Below are 23,567 nucleotides of genomic sequence, written 5' to 3'. Positions count from 1 at the left end.
ATAAAATTTTATTTCATTTTTTTTGGCAGAATTTTAAAATAATTTTAAAATATTTAAACTTATATTTTTGTTTGTGTTGTAATATATATAGTTTTCTTATTTATTTATCCTCGGACGATTTTGTGGGCTAATCATCAAGTAAATCTCGTTATATTGTCCCAGTAACTTTCGTTTTGTCTACTCTTGATTTGGCTTTTAAATATCATTGCAAAATACTTAAAGTGAACTCGATATAACTAAAAAATATTGTTAATTGTTGTAAAAGTGAAACAACTCAAGTGTTCCCAACGTTTTTTCCCCCACGTGTTTTGAATCCGATATAAACTTTTTGTTTAAAGCTTATGGCAATTTTACATACAAACAAGTAGTAAAATATTAGTTTTTTTTATTATATGTGCTTTAAGACGATTGTGACTTGTACCTTTTGACTATTACACTATAGACAACGCAACAAATCGATTTTTGTACTAGTCTTCAGATTAATACTTTTAAACTGTTCTGAATTAAAAAGTTAAAATAATTTAAAAAATGTCTGACTGGGATGAAGAAGAAGATGAAAACTTTAGAACTAGTTGTAATCAAAACTTTGACTCTCGATCTTCAAGACCAACCACAATACGCAGTAGGTTGTTTTGTTTTTTTGAATTAATATTGTTTTAAGTTTTTATTTAAATTAGCGAGACTGTTATTTATTTGTAAAAAAGAAGCCTATATTATGAAAATGTCATTATTTTTTAAAAATAAATATTACATGCTATACCGCATGAGGTGGTGGGTTCAATCCTCGCTGCTCTCATTTTGTAGCACTGATTAGTAAGGCTTTATAAACGTTATGAACTCCTGTTGAGCCAGCTCTTAATCAGCAGCATGATTATCAGGCAATTATAATGTATAATACCCTAAATTGCCACAGGCAATTCGAGACTGGGTCGGAGTAACAGATCGCGTATTCAACCTACCCACATCGAAAAAAAAATATATGGGAAAAAAATTATTTAATTAAAAAAAGATTAGTGAATAATTAAAAAATTATATTTTTTTATGCTAACTAACTAATAATATTTAATGTTACAGATTTTATTCCTGACAACATTCAATTTGGTGGACAACACCAACGAACTAATGGCTTTGGAGATGGGGGCAGAGAAAAACCTCAAGATAGGCATTTTAAAAGAAATAATTTTGGTGATACTACACATATAAATATTTTAATGTATTTAACTAGGCCTGTATAATAAATTGCATTTAAAAAACAATAGAGTTGTTTTCTAGACTTGCTTTAAATTTTCTAACCACTTAATGCAAATGTGTTTTCCATAAATAAGGTAGCATTACAAATATTATTAAATGTTTTAGAATCAGAAAATGTAACAAAAATAAATATACATCCTAACCAATGTGGAAGAATTATTGGTAAGTGGTAATGTTAGACAATACCTGCAATAATGTGTTAGATTTTAGGAAATTATTAATTTAATAATGATGGCTTTTATATTATTATTTTCAAAAACTTAATTTATTTGTAGGAAAAGGAGGATCGAAAATTCGTGAGTTACAAGAAAGTTCATCAACAAGAATTAAGGTTTAAATTTTTTTTAACTTTTTTTTCTGGTAGGTTAATTATCTGGTTTTAAATTTTAATATAACTTAAACTAAGGCAAAATCTACTAACAAATTAAATAAAACTTGTACAAGATAACTATAGGATTATTAAAGTACTTGGCCTCAAGTGTAAGAACCGTTTTACTACATGCATCCAAAAAGCCTATATTGAATGTTAGCATTTTGGTTGTTATTATAAAATAGATTTGTAAAGATGAAGAAGATTATGACAGTGTTCCTATTAAAATAATGGGAAGCCAAGAAAACAGGGATCATGCTAAAAAACTGATCGAAGATTTGTTAAATAATGATGGATATTCCAACCGCAGAGAACACAGTTATCAAGGTTTGTAATCACAATAAACTGAAATTATTTGCTAATTGTCTTGGTTCAAAGCTTTGCATTTTAAAAGTTTTTAGAGTTGTTTTTAATAGGCCTATTGGTTTATAAAATATATTACTCAATGTGTAATAGCAAACTTTCTAGATAGGAATGATGGAGACAAACAACATGGATTTACAAATGAGTAAGTTTTCACTTTAGTATTTAATAAGTATTCTACTCAACATACCTAATAATTGTTAATATTTAGGCATTAAAATTTTATGTGTTTAAACACTAAAAATTAATAAAAAATTTGAAACATTTATAAATTTGCCCAATTATGTAATAAATATATAGAAATGCATAATTATGTGACTATATTTTAACAAAAAATTGGTATATATCTTTACAATTTCGAAATAATATTATTTTATTTTAGAGGTTTTATCGATTGGACTAATTTAAACAAAGTTTGTTGGGAGCAATCTATTGCTAAATGGGCCGACCTTCCCGATGTTGTAAAAAATTTTTACATTGAAGATGAATTTGTTGCTGTTTGTGATGATGCCATGGTTAAACAATGGAGGTTAAATATAATTGTTTTTTTTTAATAACGAACAAGTATACTGTATGACATTTCAATATGTATCGATAAACTTCATACAAAAATTTTAATTGTTTTTTTTAATTTTGTTGTCTCTAAATTTTATCAAGTTTTTAATGTGAACTATTTTATTTATTTTTTTTTGTATATATCGTTATCCTCGATGTAGGAAAGTCGAATGTGCGACCTAAACATAGAGTAACAACTGTTACCCCGACCCAGTCTCAAGTTGCCTGTGGCAGTTTGGGATATTATAGATTATAATTGCACGATAATTATGCTGCTGATTAAGTGCTGGCTCAGCAGGAGTTCGTATTGTTTATAGCGCCTTACTTAAGGGCGCTACAGCATGAGATCAGTGGGAATTGAACCAACGACCTCATGTGTGGTGTAGCAAGTGTTCTTACTACTACACCACTCTGTCGGTTAACTATATTATATTAGTTACAAAATTAAAACTAACATTTTTTTTTTAGGATTGACAATTTTCAGTTAAGTGTTTGCGACTTATCTGAACAAAAACGGAAAGCATTGAACCCTGTTTTTACATTTAAGCAAGCATTTTTACATTATCCAGAAATTTTAAAGGAAATTGAAAAGCAGGGATTTAAAACGCCCTCCCCAATTCAAGTAAATATGACTTTTAATATGTTTAGTCGTAATTTTTTCAATAGTGTTATACTTGGTTTGTTACCCGCTGCTTTTATGCTGCAGTACCCTTAAGTAAAGTGCTATGAATGAGACAAAAATTTATCAATGATTTAATTGCCAGGTAATTATGATCAATTATATTAAAAACTGCTAACATCAACTTAAGACTGAATTGAGATAAATAGTACTCTGTGTTTATTTCATGAAGTCGATATTTTACTTAATGTATTGTTTTCAACATTCAGTTTTAAGCAATTTATTATTTAAATATCTTTATCTTTTTTATAATAAACCTCATTTTAAAATTTTTAGTCCCAAATGTGGCCTATTACCCTTCAAGGTAATGATGTGATTGGAATTGCCCAAACAGGAACAGGAAAAACTCTTGCATTTCTTTTACCTGCTTTTATTCACATTGACTTACAACCAATGTAAACGGATTTTTTTTTTAATTTAAAAATTTATTTGATTTTTTTGTAAGCACCCAAATTCAATTTATATATTTTTTTAGACCCCGAAAAGACAGAGTTGGTCCAAGTGCTATTGTGTTAACTCCAACAAGAGAACTAGCTTTACAGATTCAACAAGAAATAAAAAAGTACAAGTATAGAAATATAAGAAGGTATGTGATTTTCTGAAAAAATATCTATTGGTTTTTAAATTTTGACATGCTAGGTAGTTACTATTATTAATCAACATAAAATACAAAATGTTATTTGTTTTAATATTTTATTTTGCTTGGCCGAAGTTTTTACAGTATTTATCGCCTTTATCAAAGGGGCTACAACATGGAAGCCGTAAAAATTATTCCATTGTCTATTAGTAGCATTGATATTATGCATTTTTAAAACTTAACATGTGTTTTTATATACAGTGTATGTGTGTATGGAGGAGGTAATAGAAGGGAGCAAATTCAACAAGTTTCTAGTGGAGTGGAAATAATAGTGGCCACACCTGGACGATTTAACGATTTACTTGCAAACGAGATTATCAATCTGAGAAGTACAACATTTCTGGTTTGTTAGTGGAGAATTATTAATTATGTTTAAAAAAAAACTGAAAGGGTAATGTTGAATTATACAGGCCCAAAAAAAATTAATTAAAGCTTATCAAAAATGGAAATTGTTTTTTTACAATTTTGTTTCTATTTTCAAATTATAATATTTTTATTTCATTTTTAAACACCTTAAAATTATTTTAATGACATTAATATGAAAAAATGTACTAAAACTTTAAAAATATTTTTGTGAAATGTTAACTTTTACCAGGTTTTAGATGAAGCCGACCGGATGCTAGACATGGGATTTGAACCCCAAATTATGAAGATCTTGCTTGATATTCGCCCTGATCGACAAACTTTAATGACCTCTGCTACTTGGCCTTCTGGTGTAAGAAGACTGGCTCAAAGTTATCTTAAAAATCCATTTCAAGTTACTGTGGGATCCCTTGATCTTGCGGTAAGAAACTGTATAGTGTTTGTTGTGAATAATTAGTACTTAAAATGACAATTTGATAAATTTTATTTAAATTATATTTCAACTTTTTTTTTCTGGTCAAAAGCCTGCCTAATGGGTTGTATTTTTACTTATATACGAAATTACTATTAAACTGTTTGTCAAAATGTGGCCCCAACAGAAATTATCGCCAAAATTTACCCATGCACAAAAAACATAATTTTTTTTCTAAATACCTAGAAAATGGAGCATTTATGTTGTCCACTAAGATTCAATATATATATATATATATAGGTTTAAAAAAAACATTTTAGATTGAGATTTGCTAAATATTTAATATCTAATATTTACTACTTGAGATTATAAATAATATTAATGTAAAATATTTCTTCAACAGGCCACCCATACTGTACAACAAATAGTTGAGGTTATACCAGAAGAAGAAAAGAGAAATCGTTTGTTGGAATTTATTTCTCTGATGGAACCTGAAGATAAAGCTTTAGTTTTTGTTGGGAAAAAACTTGTGTAAGATGAATTATTTATTTGTTTTTTTCCATATCACCTTAAGGTGAAGGTTTTTGTATTTTTTTTATTGGGGTTATGATGTATTTCAGCTATCCGTAAATGCCGGGCTCAAGGGCGTATAGTGTGGCAATGGTGCGGCTCAGACCCGAAACCTTTGGCTTGTAGTCCACTACCATGAACAATTATTAAATATAAAAAGTTAAATGGGTTCTTTTGAAATCGTAACTTTTTTTTTTACTGTACTATCTGTTGAGATATATTTTCGTATGTAATAATAGCGTTGGAATCACAGTTTAATAATTATTTAGGTAATAAGTAAGAATTATCAAATCTTGGTTAATTTTTTGTATTTCAGAATTTTTTTATGCAGAATACAGATCATTAGGTTATGTAATCTGTAAGGGTGTAGTTTAAGACTGTGTCGGAGTAACAAATGATGCCTTATGTTTAAGTTGGGATTTAAATAAATAAAATCTTTTTCTTATTAACTAGTATGTCTAATTCGTTTTGTTAATAATTTAAACAACTTATGTATTTAAGATGTGACGATGTGGCTTCAGATTTGTGTTTAAGAAATATTTCGTGCCAATCCATACATGGGGGTAGAGAGCAGTATGACAGAGAACAGGCCTTAGATGACTTTAAAACTGGTAAAATTTGGTGTTTTTTTAAGTTTTCTTAAATCTGAAATAATTAAACTTTTGCATTTTTGTTTTTTGTACTTGCTTAAATTTTCTTTTTTATTCAATTTAGGTGAAGTTCGTATATTAGTTGCTACCGATGTCGCATCGCGTGGTCTTGACGTAAAAGATGTCACTCATGTGTTTAACTTTGACTATCCGCGTAACACTGAGGAATATGTACACAGGGTTGGAAGAACTGGTAAACATTAAATTTTGCTAAATTTCGATATGTGTTTTATGAAAAAAAGCTTTTATGTGTATTGATTCTTGATAAATTAAAATATAATGGTAAATTATTAACCATTAAAAAAAAGATGTGTGAAGGCTGACTTTGTGGCATAACAACACATATATTATTTTGACATACTAACTAATTAAATTGTATAGGTCGAGCTGGACGTAGTGGTATAGCAGTTACTCTTCTAACAAGAAGTGATTGGGGTTCAGCCAGGGAACTTATCAAAATTTTAGAAGAAGCTCAACAAGTAAGGAAGAATGTTTAATATTTTTTTGAATCAGATTTTCTTTTTTTTTTTTGAAACCCGAATCATTCCTAATAGTAACTGGCAAAGTGTTGCAGTGGTTGGAATACCTGGCTTTACTTTTTGTAGTCCTGGGTTTGAACTCCATTGCTACCTGTGGTAGACTGCTTGAATAAATTACTTTAAACTGGATGGATTCTGCTGAGACAAAACCAATCAGACTATTAGATTTTTAACCTTGTTTTACATTTCCAGGATGTTCCTATAGAACTGCATGAAATGGCAGAGCGGTTTGAGAAAATGAAAGAAAGAAGAGAGATGGAGGGTGGCAGTCGAGGTTTCAGAGGTGGAAGAAGAGGTGGAGGCTTTCGAGGAGGATCTCGCGGAGGACGTTGGTGACGTCACAATCAAATCACGTGCAGTTATTTTTACTTCAGTATTCTTTTATTTATTTTTTCACAGTGTTATACAAACTACCATCATTTTTTAACTTCTATTTGACTTGCAAAAAAATATATTCGTTAAAACTGCCGATCAACGTCAAAAATCAATTTTATTTTACCTTTTTTCGGAATAAAAAATTTTTTTTACATGTATGAATTTAAAAAATATCGCTTCGAGAGCCGAAGAATTAGTTTTAAATATTAAAGAGACATTAACAAGCCTGATAAGTAATAAATTTATCAATTCATTTTTGACCTGCTCCGCTTGTCAAAAATTGGCTACAGCTTCTCTTGCGGTTGCCAGCCTCTCGCTTTAAACGTTGCCACGCTGCATTTATATACGGTAAAGAGACGGTAACCAGACACTTCGGCCCCCGGACACTTCGGCCAAAATTTTTTTTTCAAAACAGCGGGGATTTGGCATTTTTATTACCGCGAGAAATTTTATTTTCGCGTAGTTATATACAGTTTTTTAGACAGTATTTGAAACAAAATAAGCAGTAAATTAATATTTTTTTTTAATAATAATGTGCAAGAACATGTTAACTTTCTTTTGCCGTGTCAACTTTTTAATTTTACAAACTAAAACCGTTAAAAAACTAATTTTGAAAGCGCGCGCTTTCAGGTGACGGAGGACAATGCATAATGTTATCTCGTATTTTGCCAAATAGTACCGCCTTTCCAAACAATATTTGAAAAAAATAGAGCGTTAATTTTTCATTTTTTACACTGAGGATTATGCATAAATATGTTATCTTTCTTTTCCCGTGTTAATTTTTTAATTTTACAAACTAAAACCTATAAAAAACTAACTTTGAAAGCGCGCGCTTTTAGGTGACACAAGACGATGCATTATGATATCACGTATTTTGCGAAATAGGGCCGTCTTTCTCAACGATATTTGAAGAAAATAGATAATTAATTAATCATTTTTTACACTGAGGAATGTGCATAAATATGTTATTAGTTATTGCCTGTGTTAATGTATATAAATTTATATACTAAAACACAAAGAATAAAACGTTTAAAGAGTTGCCAAAAGATTTGTTCTGCAAAAAAACGGCGGGGAGTCGGCGATGAAATTCCCGTGTATAAAGTCAGCGTAAGACCGTATTTTAACGATATTCAAAATAAAATTTTGCATAAAGTACAAGATATTTAAAAGTTTTTATTGGTTGTTACGTTAATGACATATGTTAGTCATAAAATTTTGCAATCCAAAAGCACCCATCTTTCTTTCGTTTTAAAAAAAGGTTTTTGAAACAAAAATCTTTAAAAAAATAAATATTCCAAAAACCAACATATGTCAATAACGTAACAACCAATAAAAACTTTTATATATACTGTACTTAGTGCAAAATTTTATTTTGAATATCGGTAAAATATGGTCTTACGCTGACTTTATACACGGGAATTTCATCGCCGACTCCCCGCCGTTTTTTTGCAGAACAAATCTTTTGGCAACTCTTTAAATGTTTTATTCTTTGTGTTTTAGTATATAAATTTATATACATTAACACAGACAATAACTAATAACATATTTATGCACATTCCTCAGTGTAAAAAATGATTAATTAATTATCTATTTTCTTCAAATATCGTTGAGAAAGACGGCCCTATTTCGCAAAACACGTGATATCATAATGCATCATCGTCTTGTGTCACCTAAAAGCGCGCGCTTTCAAAATCAGTTTTTTTATAGGTTTTAGTTTGTAAAATTGAAAAATTGACACGGGAAAAGAAAGATAACATATTTATGAGTAATCCTCAGTGTAAAAAATGAAAAATTAACGCTCTATTTTCTTCAAATATTGTTTGGAAAGGCGCCACTATTTGGCAAAATACGAGATATCATTATACATAGTCCTCCGTCACCTAAAAGCGCGCGCTTTTAAAATTAGTTTTTTAACGGTTTTAGTTTGTAAAATTAAAAAGTTGACACGGCAAAAGAAAGATAACATGTTCTTGCACATTATTATTAAAAAAAAATATTAATTTACTGCTTATTTTGTTTCAAATACTGTCTGAAAAACTGTATATAACTACGCGAAAATAAAATTTCTCGCGGTAATTAAATTGCAAAATCCCCGGTGTTTTGAAAAAAAAATTTTGGCCGAAGTGTCTTGGCCGAAGTGTCCGGGGGCCGAAGTGTCTGGCATTCAAAGAGACCCTTGTAAACTTAAAATTGGTGCTGTTCATTAAAAAGCAGCCCTTAAATTAAATTTAAATTATGCTAGTAAAACTGTTATTGCCCCTTATTTTGTTGGTAACGTTAACCAAACAAAATGTAGAAACGCATTATAAAAACGGTAAACACAGTCCAACTTTCGACAAAGAATTGTTGTTGAATGACCCGGACACTGACAGTAATTTTGATGATGCGGTTTTAAAACTATCCATACCAGAACAAAAAGAAAAATTAAAAAGTTTAGTCACCAAAAAAATTGATGAAAATCAAGATGGGTAAATGTTTTACTTATGTTACCTTACTGCCTTATTTTATTTAATTGTAGTGCTTGTCATTTTATTTATATTAGACTATTAACATATTAATTAGCATTCTTGTGCACTCTTTGGAAAAACCCAAAAACATTAAAAACTGCATATTAGTTACCACTGTCTGGTATAATGGTCAGATCACTTAGCTTCACTACAAGAGGTTTTGGGTTTAATCCCTACTGATCTTATGCTGTAGTGTACTTGAGTAAGGCGCTATAAACAGTACGAACTTTTGCTGAGCCAACACTTAATCAGCAGCATAATTATCAGGCAATTATATATATTCTATAATATCCCAAACTCCCACAGAAAACTCAAGACTGGGTCGGGTTAACTCATGTTACTCTATATTTAGGACGTAAAATTTTACTTTCCATGTCGAGGATAAGTAAATGTAAAAAATTGAACATTCACTTTTTAGATTTGTGGATCGATATGAATTAGAAAAATGGTCGTTGAAGGCATTTAATGACTACGAGACTGAGGAGACTAGAGAGGACTTTCCATTTATTGATGATGATAAAGATGGTTTTGTATCCTGGAAAGAATTTTGCTCCGATTCCTTTGGAAATGATTTTAGTGAAGATTCAGATGACTTTAAAAACCCGGAAAGCGAAGAATGGAAAAATTTTGTTGAAATTTACAAAAAAGAAAAAACAATGTTTGAAGTGGCAGATGCAAATAAGGATGAAAAACTTGACTTGCAAGAGTTTATGACTTTTAAACATCCCAAAATACACCCGGAGACGAAAAAGGTTTTATTACAACAGACATTGGAAAAATCCGATTTAGATAAAGACGGGGCAATCAGTTTAGAAGAATATCTTGGCGATTACAAAAAGAAGGCAGATGACGGTGACCCAGAATGGGCAATCTTCGAAACTGACAAATTTAAAGATGATTTTGATCAGGACAAAGATGGGCTTTTAACTGAAGATGAAATAGTCAATTGGGTTGCTACTGACAACAAGGTATTAGCGATAGATGAAACTGATCATTTGATATCGGAATGTGACACAAACGGAGACTCAAAATTAACTGTCGATGAAATTTTGGGTAATCACGAAATGTGGCTTGATAGCGACGCTACCGATTATGGTAAGTATTTACTCAAAAATCATGATGAATTTTGAAGCAATTTAAAGTGCAAAACCTGGGCTTTGTCTCAATTTAGTGTACAGCATATGTTGTTGATTTAAATCAACATAATATTAGGTTAATATTAAAATAGTTGTAAATGGTGCAAAACTGAAGCAATGTGTTGGGGCAATATTCTTTTTAACGAAAGTTTTTTTTTTAGCTGCTAATAAATGTTTATGAAGCGAAAGCTTTTATTTTTTTATTTGTTGATTAGGCTTTTTTATAATTTTATTTGATTGTAAAATTTAGTTAGGCAACATGTGCTTGTACGACAAAAACTTGGTTCCCTTATTTAAGTTTAAATATTGTAAATATGTTTCAACAAAATGAACTGGCTTTATTTTTTTCCTGAAATACTTTAATTAGTTGGGTAACAAATCAATTTATTTATAGACGTTATAAAAGAAGCACAAAATAACAAAAATGTTGCAATTAGAAAAAAAATTACATTATTAAATATACACTATATTTAAGCAAGCACTATAGTCAAAATTCTTTAAAAAATACAGTTAAATTGACATTGATAAAGTAAGTTAGAAAATAGATAGTCTTTAAATTTGCTTAAAAATACAAAAAAAGCAGTACAAAAGATATAACAAAATAAATTTATGCTATAAAGTTGGTAACGTATAGGTGTGAACACAAATAATAACACTGCATTTATGTTTAGAATAAAAGTAATATGAAGTAACAGAAAGATGTTGAAAACAAAAATAATGCATGATACTTGGTGTAATTGCTAAAGTCTTATTTATATAAATAAAAAAATATAAAAAACATACAATATGCTTTAACAAAAATAATTTTTAATAACATATTTTTAAAGTTAAAATATTAGCAATTTTTGAGAAACAGAAATGGTCTTAGACTTTCTATTATGGAGACTTCACTCCTTTTTTCTTGGAAAAAATGCTTTTTATAAAGCGTCTCACAGATTTATGTTCCTGTGTGGGAGTAGTCTGTACCTCTGGTATTTGCTTGGAATCAACAACTTTTTGTAATCTCATCATGCATGCCTGTTGAACAGCAAGAGCTATTTTGGCAGCATTCGGCTCACATTGTAAAACATGGCATACAGCATCACCAGCAACAACATTAATAAATGCAAACAACTGTATGTCATCTCCCACACCCATGAATGACAAACAGCGCATTCTGCAATTGACTAAAATACTTGAATCTTCAATACTGGTCAATATCAAAGCTGAAGCGCTGACTGATGCCGTTGCATCTTGACACAAGGCAACATCATCAGTTGTAATATCCCTGATCACATCCTTAATTGTTTTAATACCATTTACAGAAACTACATGTTTACAGCCAAGATACTTGACTTTAAATGTTTGCATTGTTTCTTCTTTTGCCAAAGGAATACTGGTTGACATTGCTATTTTTTCCTTATCTGGAATTGCATTGCTTCCAGATTTTGATCTTTTTCTTGATAGTTTTTTACAAACTTCATGAAGTTCTTCTGCGATTTCTTTAGCTTTAGTTGATTCATCGCAACGAAAAACATGGCATTTGTATTTGTGCGTTACAGGGTCTTTAATTACATAAGCAAAGTCATGGCTAAGGTCACTTCCGATGCCCCATATACGAATATGCTTTATGGCCTGATTTTGCAATACAGTTAATGTAGTGGGTTCTACAATTTTAAGGTAAGAATTTTCAATTGTTAAAATCAATTTTTTTCCATCTCCCCAAGCACCTATTCCATCCATAATTTGTCCTTGAGTTTTTGACAAATGACGAATACATGCATTTACATCTGCACTGCTTACTGCTGGATTGGACGAACAGTTGTTCATAGGCAACCAACCAAGAGAACGCACAGAAAACTGTTTTGGGGCATTCTGATTTTCAACTTTCGAGTTTTCCGGGGCAGCATTTGCATTTTCATCTCCGACTTGTAGTGAGGCATAGCGAAGAGCAGCATCTTCCAAATCTGCAAGACTAGAATCCAAAGAATCTAAATGTATTGTTTCGACACTCTTTTCAACACTGTTGTCCAACTCATTGGGTACTTCATATTGTGTTATTCCAGTATCAACGTTCCAGTAATATAATCCATTTTTATCCGTTATCTTTTTCCAACTAGAGTCAGTGTGAGGACTAAATTCCTGTTTATCATTTAAAAGTTTAGAGTCTTCACTGGCAAATTCTGCATCCCATGTTAAATCATTGTCATCACATACATCACTGCCGTTCGAGGGGCTTTTAAAATCATTTGATTCTGTTCCTTCAAATACTAGACAGCTAGTATTTGTACTGCTACATGATGCATTATTATTAAAGTTTTCGGATGATTTCGTTTCTATTTCACTGAGATCAAAGTGTTTTAAATCATTGTGGGATTGATGTAGATTTAAAGTCGATGGTGGTTCAATTCCAATTTCCTGTCGGCTTTGTGACATTTTAACAACATAAATTTAAATTTATGTCCCTTATCAGTTTATAAAGATTTGTCAGTAACTTATTTTAAACCAATTTCTTTAGTTTATGTTTGATCTAATAAACACAGCATTTGAATATTAAGTTACATGTTAAATCCTATTTGCGTTTCTTTACCATAACATACTTGTCTCTTGTCTTCATTTTTTAACTAATTAATTCATAGTATTTCGTTAGTTGTATTGTATTTTTTAATAACATTTAAAGACAGTCCTTTCTACAGTTTCGTTTTAAAACTCAGCTTTCTCATGAGAAAAATCTCATATTACGTTATTGTTTTTCTTTAGGACCACAGCACTCCCTTGCCTTTTTTTATAAACGCTCTCCTTTTAATTAAAAATATTTCGAAAATTAGTACCTTATAAAAAAGAGAAACGTTTCTTTGTGTCTTTTCTAAAATGATTTCATGTAAAATATCTAAAAGTTTATACACGAGAACTTTTATGTGTATAAATAAATACTAACCTTTATTTAGTAAATTTAAGCTATAGTATAGAAAATATTTTAATACGCCGCGATTTTGTCGTTTGAAAACCCGTGGTTCTTGTCTTATGAATTTTAGAACAAAATATATTTAAATACTTTGTAAAAATTATAGTTATACAGTATTTTTCAGGTAATAATTATTAAGAAAATAATAAATTTTACTGACAACATCTTCTTGTCAAGCTTGACCGATTTACAAACTGTCGGGGAAATCTAAATTTGTAAACATTGAATTTTTTTATTTTTTATTCGTTCACATTTTTAATTTGTTAAGAATGTGAACTTTTAAACTATATTTGTGTAATAAGTTATAGTTTATCTCAATGTTAGCAGGTTTAGGGTATTGGCAATTGCTAGTTCTTGTGTTTGTCAGCTGGGCGGTTCGTACACACATTTTCTGCTAAGTTTTTTTTATAATATTTTTTTCTTTTTATGATATTTAAGTTTGACCATGAAAAGTCAATCGTCTGGTGCCTCGGGCACAGAAGCAAGTGATACATCAATGTCAATCAGTGCACTTGGTGATACTGAGGAATTAATCCACCAAGAAGGATTGACTGATCTTTCAAAAAGCGATTTAAATGGTAATGTATTAAAGTGTATACTTAAGTACTACAGATAAAATACTTGCTATTTGGTTAAAAAAAAATATGAGCATTTTTTGTAATTTTCATAGCTGTGGACATATAGTAGCTTCGCACTAATATTTAAATTTTTTTAAATATAAGTAAATTTGTAGAATTTAAAAATCAATTTTTAAAATTTTGTATTTTTTAAATGTTATTCTAGTGAGAAAGCGAAAAGGATTAAAGAAGGAATTCGAACGAAAACAACTTTTACATGACCTTCAGGTTTTAAGAATCGAGTTATCACAAAAATCGCTAGTGATTGACAATTTAAAAGCTCAGCATATGAACAAGGTTGAGGAATTGGAAGAAAAGTTGCATGATGTTATACACAAAAAACAAGTAGGGACTGTTGATTAAAAAAATCTAAAATAATATGTTTTGATGCAAGTTTTATGTTAATTAATTTTTGTTGTTTTCAGATCTTGCAAGCAAGATTAGAAAGTGCACTTGCTATTCAGCAAGACGACTCGAAAAAGCGACAACAACAAACTGAAAAAGAACTCAAGATTATATTGGACCGGTTAGTTTATTTAAAACCTATTGTATTTAAATACATAACAATAGATGCAATAACTGTATGTTATATTAGCGTTTATTTCATTTTCTTTGACCTAAAATACTATTATGCTTTAGTTAATTTTTGGTAAATTAATTTACTACCAAAACAGGCAAAGGGAACTTGAGCAGACTAACAGAAGGTTACATGCCAAAGGATCAAACATCAAAAGTCAACTCCAAAAAGATTGTCATATTTCAGAGGAAGTTTACATTGACTTGAAAGCGCAACAAGAAGATGATCTGACAATTGCTGAATATTTTTCTGTCAGGTACAAAATATGCAGATGATAAATTACTTAAAAATAAAATACTTTACGATTAGTAATTTTAAACATTGCTCAACTTCTTTTAGAAGAATTCTTTTTGTGTCAATTATTGAGATTATAAAAAATTTAATTTTAGTATTTTTTAATTTTATTTGTAACAAATTTATTATTGCGTATTTGAAGGCTTTATGAAAGCATTCAGCCTTTAAGAATCGAGTGCACAAATTTAAGAACCCAGCGTGACAAATTATCCACAGATGTGGCACAAACTTCTCACTCACTTCATTCCTACCAACAAGAACTTATGCAAGTTAGTAAAAAATAATAATTTTCATTTGGGCAAATTTTAAAAATTCATATCATTTATGTTTATAGCAGTGATCTTTACATAAGTATATGATTGGTTAATTTAGTAAAAAATTATTGTTATAATAAATGGGGTGATTGAGAAAAAAATATTGTATTAATTATATTATCTTTTAACTTAATGAAAAGTTGGTCTCTTTAAGTTAAAACAAGCCTTTAAATTGACCTAAAAATAAAAACATAAAATAAATGTTATTTTCTTAAAGCAAATAATAATTTTTTTTTAGGAACGAAGACTTCGCTCTCAAGCTGAAGTTCAACTTCAAACCATCAAGTTAGATTTAGAATCCACTAGAAAGATGTTAGATGAAAAACAAGGAAAAGCACAACGATTTGATTCTGTTGAACAAGAGAGAAGCAGGTTACTGTTATTTATATGAATCTTTTTTTAAGTTGTAATTTTTAATATTTAAAAAATTATTTTTTTTATAATATTTGTAAAAATATTTTTGTTTGATGATAATGTAATAAATATGTTGCTATATCCAGAGAATTTGCAAATTTTTACTACAAACTTACATGTAATAACTTATGTATTTCTTTTATATTTAAATATTAAAAAAATATTTTTTAAGGTTGGATAAAGAAAACAATGAAATCCAACAAAAACATTTATATTTGGTTGCCGAACACAATGCAACAATTAAAGAAATGGCGGGGTTAAAAAATGAACTAGATTCCAATCAACAAACCTTACAGTTATTTAAGCAGGTACAATATCTTATAATTTAATTGAACGTGTTGTACAGTCAATTTTACGTAAATGTTTAAAAAAAGGCACAATATAAGTTAAATCTGGAAAACAATATAGACAATGTTTTTTTTTATGATATTATTTTAAACTTTTAAAAAGCTTTATTTTAAATGCAATTTATCATTTTTTTTAGTTATTAAAACCATTTTTTATTCAGAAATTTCAAATTGAAATACAAAAGACATTTATTTTTTAAGGACAAAGAATATTTAACGAAAAATTTATGTGAGTGTTCAACCAAGCTCGAAAACAGCGAAGACATGCTTCGTCGCACACAGGATCAACTGGAGACTACGAAGAGAGCAAGAGAGGAGCTGTACGAAAAGTATGCAGCATCCAGGGATGAGGCAAGAGTCAGTTATGAGCATCGCTTGCAATCAGAACTGGATAGAATAAGGTAAAGTTATTGTTTGTTAAATTTTGTAAAAAAAATCAATTTTAAATTTTTTTTTTTACAAATTGAAAAAAACATTAATCATGTTTATTTTTGTGAATTTTAAAAATTAACATTTACTTTATTTAAACTTTACTTTCATTGGAACTTTTAACAATTGTTTTAAGCTTTTAAATAAAGTATCATTAATTATAACTGTACATTTGACTTTAACATGTAATTAACTTTCATAACCTTATTTTTCTTTCATGTTAGAAGCATAAAAGAAAGTTTTTTCCTTCTTAATTTTTTTTTTATTTCTTATTATTTAAATAACTTAAATTTGGTAAGGTTTAAAGTAGCTTAAGCTTTAGAATAGTTTCATGTTTGATAATTTTTTTAAATACATTATTTGCTGATCTAAAATGAAAGGCATTTGCTGTATTACAGTAATTTATGAAGTGTTTTTTTTAAAAAAAAGCCTTTTTTTAAGGTTTTATCTAAACAATTTTTTTTAGACTTCAAACAGAAAAAGAACTTGAAAAGTTGAGGTCAGATTCGAAGGAAACATTTGAACGAGAAAATAAAAGTTTAAGAGAGGCAAGAGATTTGGCTACCCAGGAAAGAGACCAGGTTTGTAAAACTTTAATAGCTTGAATTACATGTGTTTTTTTATTGTATAAGATACTGTTTAACTCCCTTGAATTATCTGTGTTTTTTTATAAGAGAACATTGAGGACTGGTAATATAATATGTCAAAAAATCAGTTAGTTAAAAAGTAATTTTTTTGTATTTCATCGACAATCAGTTTTTCGAAATAAAAAAAAAAAAAAAAAAATTAATCAGTTTTCAAAATAAGGCAAATGTCTTGAAATCATTGCAATAGCAACTGCTACAATTATATACATGCTATTATACACTGTGCACCATCTGTACCTTTTTCTTGTTTTTTTTAGGTAATATCTTTAAAACTGCAAAAATATTTCAAAATTGGTTAAAACTTATACCAAAACTAAATGATTAATTTTAATTTTTACTTATTTAGCTTGCAAGGCTAAGAGATGATGCAGAAAAGAGATGCGAAAATTTTGCTGCAGAATTACGAGCACTGGAATCTGGCATCGACGCACGATTATCTGATCATCAAAATGAAGCTAGAATTAAAACCTTCGAATTCGATCGATTGCAAGTAGGAAAATATTTTAAAAAACAATGTTCATTTCTTTCTCTAAAAGTGGCTTAAGTTCATCTTTTACTAAAGTAAATAAACGGTTTAAATTTAAATATTTTTGATCAAGTGTAAACATAAACACCATTTTTCACAGTTTTTTCCCGAATAAATGCTTTTTTTACAAAAACTTTTTTTTGTTATTTTTCTATAATTTTTTAATTTCAATTTCCTAGTTAGTACACGAAGAAACTTCAAAAAATCTTCACAAATTGCAAGAAAACAACGAACGACTTTCTCGTAAACTTGAGATTGTAACTTCTGATTATTCTGAGTTGTTGAGAAAATCGGCGGCAACAGAAGCAGAGCTTCAAGCCACATCAAAAGATTTAAAGACTAGATTAACAGCATATGAGAAACTGGAAACTGTAAGTTTTTGCTAAAATAATAGGACAAAATATTAACATACAAATTTTTTTTTTTTGTTTTTTTAGTAATTTTTACTTTCATTGTGTTTACTATATTCTAATAAAAAGCAATATTATTTTAGTTTTTGTTAAGCTTTTTTATTTTCATATTTATGTTTTGACATAAACATCTTATAATAAGGAAATGGATGACATTGTAATGCAAGCCGCCGAGGTGGAAGGAAATGAAAGCGATCAGGCGGAAAGAGTTTTGTTTTCTTACGGTTATGGAGCAAACATTCCAACAACATCAAAAAGAAGAATGCAGCAGTCTGTACATCTTGCTAGAAGGCAAGATTTATAAAAAAAAGTATTTTTTAAGTTAGATTTTGGGCAAGTAAAAAGGGTGTATTAGACAAATTACTATCATACTACCAAGAACTATACTCTTGACTTGTCTTTTACCAAGAAACAATATGCTCACAAAAGTCAATTTATTGGCAATGGGAAAAAATATGTAAGCAGATACCTTAACAGACATAGGTGAAGTGTCTATCAGGCACCTTTCTAGACAGTTTTTTAGGCTTAAAACATGCATTTTTTGTCTTATAGAGTTTTGCAACTTGAGAAAATAAATACTGGACTTCACTGCGAGATTCAACACAAGGAACAGGAGTTCGAAGTTGTAAGTTTAACATAAAAATAAATTTTTTATTTAACGACAATTTCAATGTTTTAAAAAATAATTTAATGCGTTTTTTGTGTTTTTTTAATAATTTTTTTCCTGTTTTAAAAATATTTTTATAAAAATAAAGTTTTTATTTTAAAATAATTTAGCTCGGTGAAAAGCTTAAAGAAAGTGACAAGTTGTTAGGGGAGAGTCGTCAACCGTACTCTTACCTCATCGAGAGCATGAGGAAAAGAGATGAGGAACTGGAGAAAAACCGAGGAAAGATTTCTGATCAACAGGATCAAATTGAAAACATGGAAGAAGAAATTAAAAAAGTAGAAAAAAAAAATTTTTTTTAGAAATTTTTTTTTAAGTTTTATTATATTTATTTTTTTAATTTAGCTTCGCAAAACTAAACGAATGATGTCAAACGACCTTGAGCGCTTGCTACACCATCGAGAGGATGTTTCGGTTATCAAACAGGTTATTTCCAACTTAAATTCACCCCGCCCTGACCCAAACTTTGTTGCTTCACTTCAATCACGTCAAAAGTCGACCCCCATCGAGGATAAACTAACAAGAAAGGTGCATCGTCGCTACAACGATGAAAGTGACAACGATTCTGTGTGTCCGAGTCCTGTTGTGTTCACTAAGCACGAAAAAAGAGAATTTAATAAAGAAAGATACAGAAAAATACGAGAACTAAAACGACATTAACTTTGAAATCTTTGTTTTTTTGAAATAATATATAATTTCTTGAATATTTTTAATTTTGTTACTGATGTTAGTAGAACTATTGCGCAAAAGTTTTATCTTAAATTTGGTTCCAACTTTATTAACAAACATGCACTGTAAAATGGTGGTTTATATATATATATTAAAGTCTATACAGAAATATACTATAATCTAATAAATTGATGATACAGATCTTGGTTTGCATGTTCTAGTTAAATTTGTCCTAGTTGTTTATGTAGTGTTCTTTATATTTGTTTATCGTTTACTTAAAATTTTTATTAATTTTACATGTTGCTTAATTAGCTTTTTAGTATTTGTAATTATGATTTTTAAAATTTGTACTACATGTTGAAAAGAAAGTTTTTTGTTAAGTTGGTAAAAAAAATTAAACTTTTATTTTTATAAACTTTTAGGAAAATTTTCTGAATAAGTTTGTTTTAAAAATGTTAATATTACCTGCAATTCTTGTTCTATCTTACATCTTACTTTTCTTGGTCTACAGGAGGCAATGCAACAGTAAGAAAAACATATTTAATTTAAAAAAGGTAAGTTTTATATTTTAATATAAAAGTATTAAAAATTTATAAAACTGAAAATTGGAAAAGCCTGTTGGTGAAACTAGATATATTTTACTGTTATAATTTTAACATTGTTTTAAAAAGAGTTTAGCAGTAGTTGCAAACACATGAGCTTTGTGGGAATCAAACCCAAAACTTTATGTAGTTTTGTCCTGTTTTTTTTTTTGTATATATCTTTATCCTCGATGTGGGAAGGTCAAATGTGCGACTTAAACATAGAGTAACATTAGTTACTCCAACCCAGTCTCGAGTTGCCTATAGCAGTTTGGGATATTATAGATTATAATTGCCCAATAATTATTCTGCTGATCAAGTGCTGGCTCAACAGGAGTTCATACCGTTTATAACGTCTTACTCAAGGGCGCTACAACATGAGATCAGTGGGGATTGAACCCACGACCTCATGGTGGTGTAGCAAGTGTTCTTACCACTACACCACGCTGTTTCTTAACTATTGCCAAACAGCTTAAATTTACTTGGTTTTTAAAGCATTTTGAACTTTAACAGGATGAGAAAGTTTTGTTCGTGACAGCCCATCCCGATGATGAGTGTTTGTTTTTTAGTCCAACTTTTCTGTATTTAAACAAATGTGGAATCAAGGTTCATCTTCTATGCCTATCAACAGGTTAAATGCATTATTGTTCTAAGTTAGGTTTATTTATATGTAGATAAATATATTTTAAATTAGGTTTGGTTAACTACAGTTTAAAATTGAAGGGTGTTTTATTTTAATTTGTTTAAATATTTTTGTTGGGTTTTGTACTTTTTGACTTTTACTCTTCCCCTTTTGCATTTATTCGATTTTGAATATCTAGTCTATTAAAATTAATAATTTCAGCCATTTGTTATTAGGAAATTATTACAATCTTGGCTCGACTCGAATTTCAGAATTATATTCGAGCTGTACAGCTTTAGGGGTGCCTCAAGATAGGGTAAAAATTTTGGATCGCTTTAAAGATGACCCCGACCTTTACTGGCAAGATAAACAAGTTTCCAAAGTCATTAAAAATCATATGAACAAGTTGGAATGCAATTATTTGTTCACTTTCGATGAATGGGGAGTTAGTGGACATAAAAACCATAAATCTATCTATTATGGTACTCAGTAAGTTTGCATTTTTGTTTTATTGTTTAAGTATTGTTTCAATATAATTTGAATATTCTGTAGGGCGAGTAAGTTTGTTTTAGTAACAATTGTCAATATATAATGGAGATGTATGAGCAATACATAAATATCAATGAAATGTTTCATTTTCAGCAGTAAAAATATTAAAAAAAATTGAAGGTACTTACCGAATGGGTAAAAATGTAGCTTGTTGGGCATGCAATTAACTAGGAGAAAACAGCATGTTCTATAATAAATTTGGTATCTTTGTGTTTATATCCTAGTAAATTAAAATTTGCTATTTTTTGCAGATACCTTTTAAAAGAAAATATTCGAAATTTTAAAATACAAGTTTATTATCTTCGCACAATAAACCTTTTTAGAAAATATATACAAGTAAGTTTTGTTTAAATTTGTTTTAAATTTTGAATTGCTATTTGATAATTATTAACCATATCAATGCAAATATGTTATTTTTTTTTGTATATATCTTTATCCTCGATGTGAAAAGGTAGAATGCATACCTAAACATAGAGTTACATCAGTTACTCTGACCCAGTCTCGAGTTGCTTTTAGCAGTTTGGGATATTATAAAAATTATAATTGCTTGGTAATTATGCCGTTGATTAAGTGCTGACTCAGCAGGAGTTCATACCGTTTATAGCACGATTAAAAGTCAATAATCTATTTTAATGTAGTTAAAGTTATTATCTTATAAAAGTTATTTAATGAAAAAAAAAATTTTAGTTTTTAAAATATTTTTAATTTTGTTTTGTTTTTTGTATTTTAGGTGGTTGACATATTCGAATCTCTTTTTTATTCTTTTTTATACAAATATAAGTTAGTTATTGGGCTGAATAATGAATATTCTGCAGGGTACAGTGCAATGCTATGTCATAAATCACAACTTGTTTGGTACAGAAGACTATTTATTGTTTTTTCAAGGTAAAAATTTTTCATTGTTATATAAATTTTAAAAACTTTAAAGTAACAATTTTTTATACTTTTTTTAGATATATGTTAATAAATTCTTGGGAAAATGCTGACAACATATGATTACTATGTTATGCTAACATGCTTTAAAAAATACGAAATATAATATTTCTATTGATATTTGATCAGTGCATTTTTGGAACTTTGTCGCTTTTAATAGACCCGCATTGTAACTTAGTGATTACACCGCTGAAAATCCCGCTTTTCACAACGCTTTGTATTCCATTCCTATTTTTCTAGCCTTTTTGTTTATAGCATTAAAGAAATGTTTATCAAATATAAATATCACCAGATTAAAAACAATATGAACCAGCAACTATTCCTTGGAACTTGTTATGATAAAGATGACCCTGTCGAATGCTTACTTTTTATATTTGTTCAACATAACAATTATAGTCAACATCATGCATATATTATTTACACAAGTGTTTAATAAAAAATTATGCTATCGAAAAAAATGTTGTGTTTGTCATTAGAACAAAAATGTTATCATCTCCTTTAAATTACAAAGCGGTTAAAACAAAAAAACGAAAACTTTGATTAAAATATGTTGTATTTAAAACAGAGATTTTAACAAAGTTAAGCTAAAAACAAGAAATTGTTAGCAAATTTGAGGTTAAAACCTAACTTTAAATAGCAATTTAAAAAGCCTTAACACGACCAAAGAATAGCACTTTTAAAGTAAATTTATCAATATACGGTTGAAATAAAAAGTACACGTGAGCGTTAAAAAGCAACTTTTGCAAGGTAAATATGTAAGTGTCTTTCCGTTTTACTGCATTAAACACAATTTGTTTTTGTGAGACTTTATTTTAAAGGCAGGAACCCCCTGTAATGGAAAAAGCTCCAAAACGTACCAATCTGCAGCATTTTCAGAATTGGTTAAAACTAACTTAGGTTCCCTTGGATCGACGCCCAAGTACATGTTAGAGCCAACATTAAGCATTTTACATACAGAAAATTTGGAAAAAAAAGATTTTAAAGCCCCTTTCTCATTACATTTGGAATTTTCTTTTGACTCTTGGTCTAATCTGAAAATCAGATTATTTGAATCTATTTCTTCAACTAGTTTAACCTTGTTGTTAATAACACCAAGAAACAATTTGGAATTGGGTTTTGAAGATTCGGGCACGTAAAAACTATATTCGTCGCTTGTCTTTCTTTGTTTAAACCATTCATGTTGCGTTGAAGTAAGATCTATTGAATTGTTAATTGCAATTCGATCGTTTTTCGGCCAGCAATAATATAAATTATCAACGTTTCGAATTGGAGTCGACATATGTTAATTAAACAGCAAAATAACAACACAGAAAAACTGTTTTATTTCTAAGACGTATACTAATTTTTATATTAACGATTTATTAAAATTAAGAAAAAAATCGAAAACACTTTTTTTTAAATTCACTATTATTTAGGACCTACTTTTGTTACCCTTTCATGTTATAAATGTATATAGCACTCCATTTGTAAAATAGCCTAACGATTTTTTTAAACCTTAAAAAGTGCATTTAAAAGTTGCTATATACAACACACTGTATGTTGTTAGATTAACGAATATATATTTAAAAGCTTGTCAGTTACGATGAAAAACAGACCTCTTCATTTGCACATTTAATTAGC

The 23,567-nt window shown here is 29.1% G+C and overlaps 5 protein-coding genes across 5 annotated transcripts; 4 read left to right on the top strand and 1 right to left on the bottom strand.

Annotated features, from left to right (window-relative positions):
- Nucleotides 1–497: 497 nt before the first annotated feature.
- Nucleotides 498–6,725, top strand: LOC145749906 (putative ATP-dependent RNA helicase DDX43). Its single transcript, XM_082565788.1, has 17 exons — nt 498–622; nt 1,075–1,229; nt 1,326–1,413; nt 1,527–1,582; nt 1,807–1,948; nt 2,090–2,129; nt 2,367–2,513; nt 3,008–3,161; nt 3,495–3,613; nt 3,694–3,804; nt 4,057–4,198; nt 4,451–4,639; nt 5,034–5,161; nt 5,702–5,811; nt 5,915–6,043; nt 6,232–6,329; nt 6,582–6,725. Exons 1-17 carry the CDS (start codon nt 529–531, stop codon nt 6,723–6,725), a joined length of 2,046 nt encoding a protein of 681 aa, XP_082421914.1. The 5' UTR covers nt 498–528.
- A 2,208-nt stretch (nt 6,726–8,933) lies between these two features.
- Nucleotides 8,934–10,679, top strand: LOC145750514 (reticulocalbin-2-like). Its single transcript, XM_082566568.1, has 2 exons — nt 8,934–9,232; nt 9,690–10,679. The coding sequence occupies exons 1-2, from the start codon at nt 9,000–9,002 to the stop codon at nt 10,399–10,401; spliced, it is 945 nt and encodes a 314-aa protein (XP_082422694.1). The 5' UTR covers nt 8,934–8,999; the 3' UTR covers nt 10,402–10,679.
- Nucleotides 10,680–10,994: 315 nt separating this feature from the next.
- LOC145749973 (amyloid beta precursor protein binding family B member 2-like) lies at nt 10,995–12,986 on the bottom strand. The gene has a single exon (XM_082565874.1). It carries the CDS (start codon nt 12,820–12,822, stop codon nt 11,284–11,286), a length of 1,539 nt encoding a protein of 512 aa, XP_082422000.1. The 5' UTR covers nt 12,823–12,986; the 3' UTR covers nt 10,995–11,283.
- A 684-nt stretch (nt 12,987–13,670) lies between these two features.
- Nucleotides 13,671–19,683, top strand: LOC145749777 (progesterone-induced-blocking factor 1-like). Its single transcript, XM_082565639.1, has 15 exons — nt 13,671–13,929; nt 14,135–14,313; nt 14,394–14,494; nt 14,643–14,801; nt 14,982–15,108; nt 15,392–15,525; nt 15,740–15,875; nt 16,116–16,315; nt 16,810–16,924; nt 17,337–17,480; nt 17,696–17,887; nt 18,069–18,217; nt 18,479–18,551; nt 18,704–18,871; nt 18,939–19,683. Exons 1-15 carry the CDS (start codon nt 13,797–13,799, stop codon nt 19,251–19,253), a joined length of 2,325 nt encoding a protein of 774 aa, XP_082421765.1. The 5' UTR covers nt 13,671–13,796; the 3' UTR covers nt 19,254–19,683.
- Nucleotides 19,684–19,688: 5 nt separating this feature from the next.
- On the top strand, nt 19,689–22,337 carry LOC145749778 (N-acetylglucosaminyl-phosphatidylinositol de-N-acetylase-like). Its single transcript, XM_082565640.1, has 6 exons — nt 19,689–19,816; nt 20,357–20,474; nt 20,702–20,954; nt 21,266–21,350; nt 21,745–21,899; nt 21,968–22,337. The coding sequence occupies exons 1-6, from the start codon at nt 19,715–19,717 to the stop codon at nt 22,008–22,010; spliced, it is 756 nt and encodes a 251-aa protein (XP_082421766.1). The 5' UTR covers nt 19,689–19,714; the 3' UTR covers nt 22,011–22,337.
- Nucleotides 22,338–23,567: the final 1,230 nt, after the last annotated feature.

Source organism: Corella eumyota, chromosome 4, assembly GCF_963082875.1.
Source record: "Corella eumyota chromosome 4, kaCorEumy4.1, whole genome shotgun sequence".
In the NCBI taxonomy this organism is placed as follows: domain Eukaryota; kingdom Metazoa; phylum Chordata; class Ascidiacea; order Phlebobranchia; family Corellidae; genus Corella; species Corella eumyota.
Note: the sequence above shows the minus strand (reverse complement) of the source record. Positions and strands in the feature narration are given on the sequence as shown.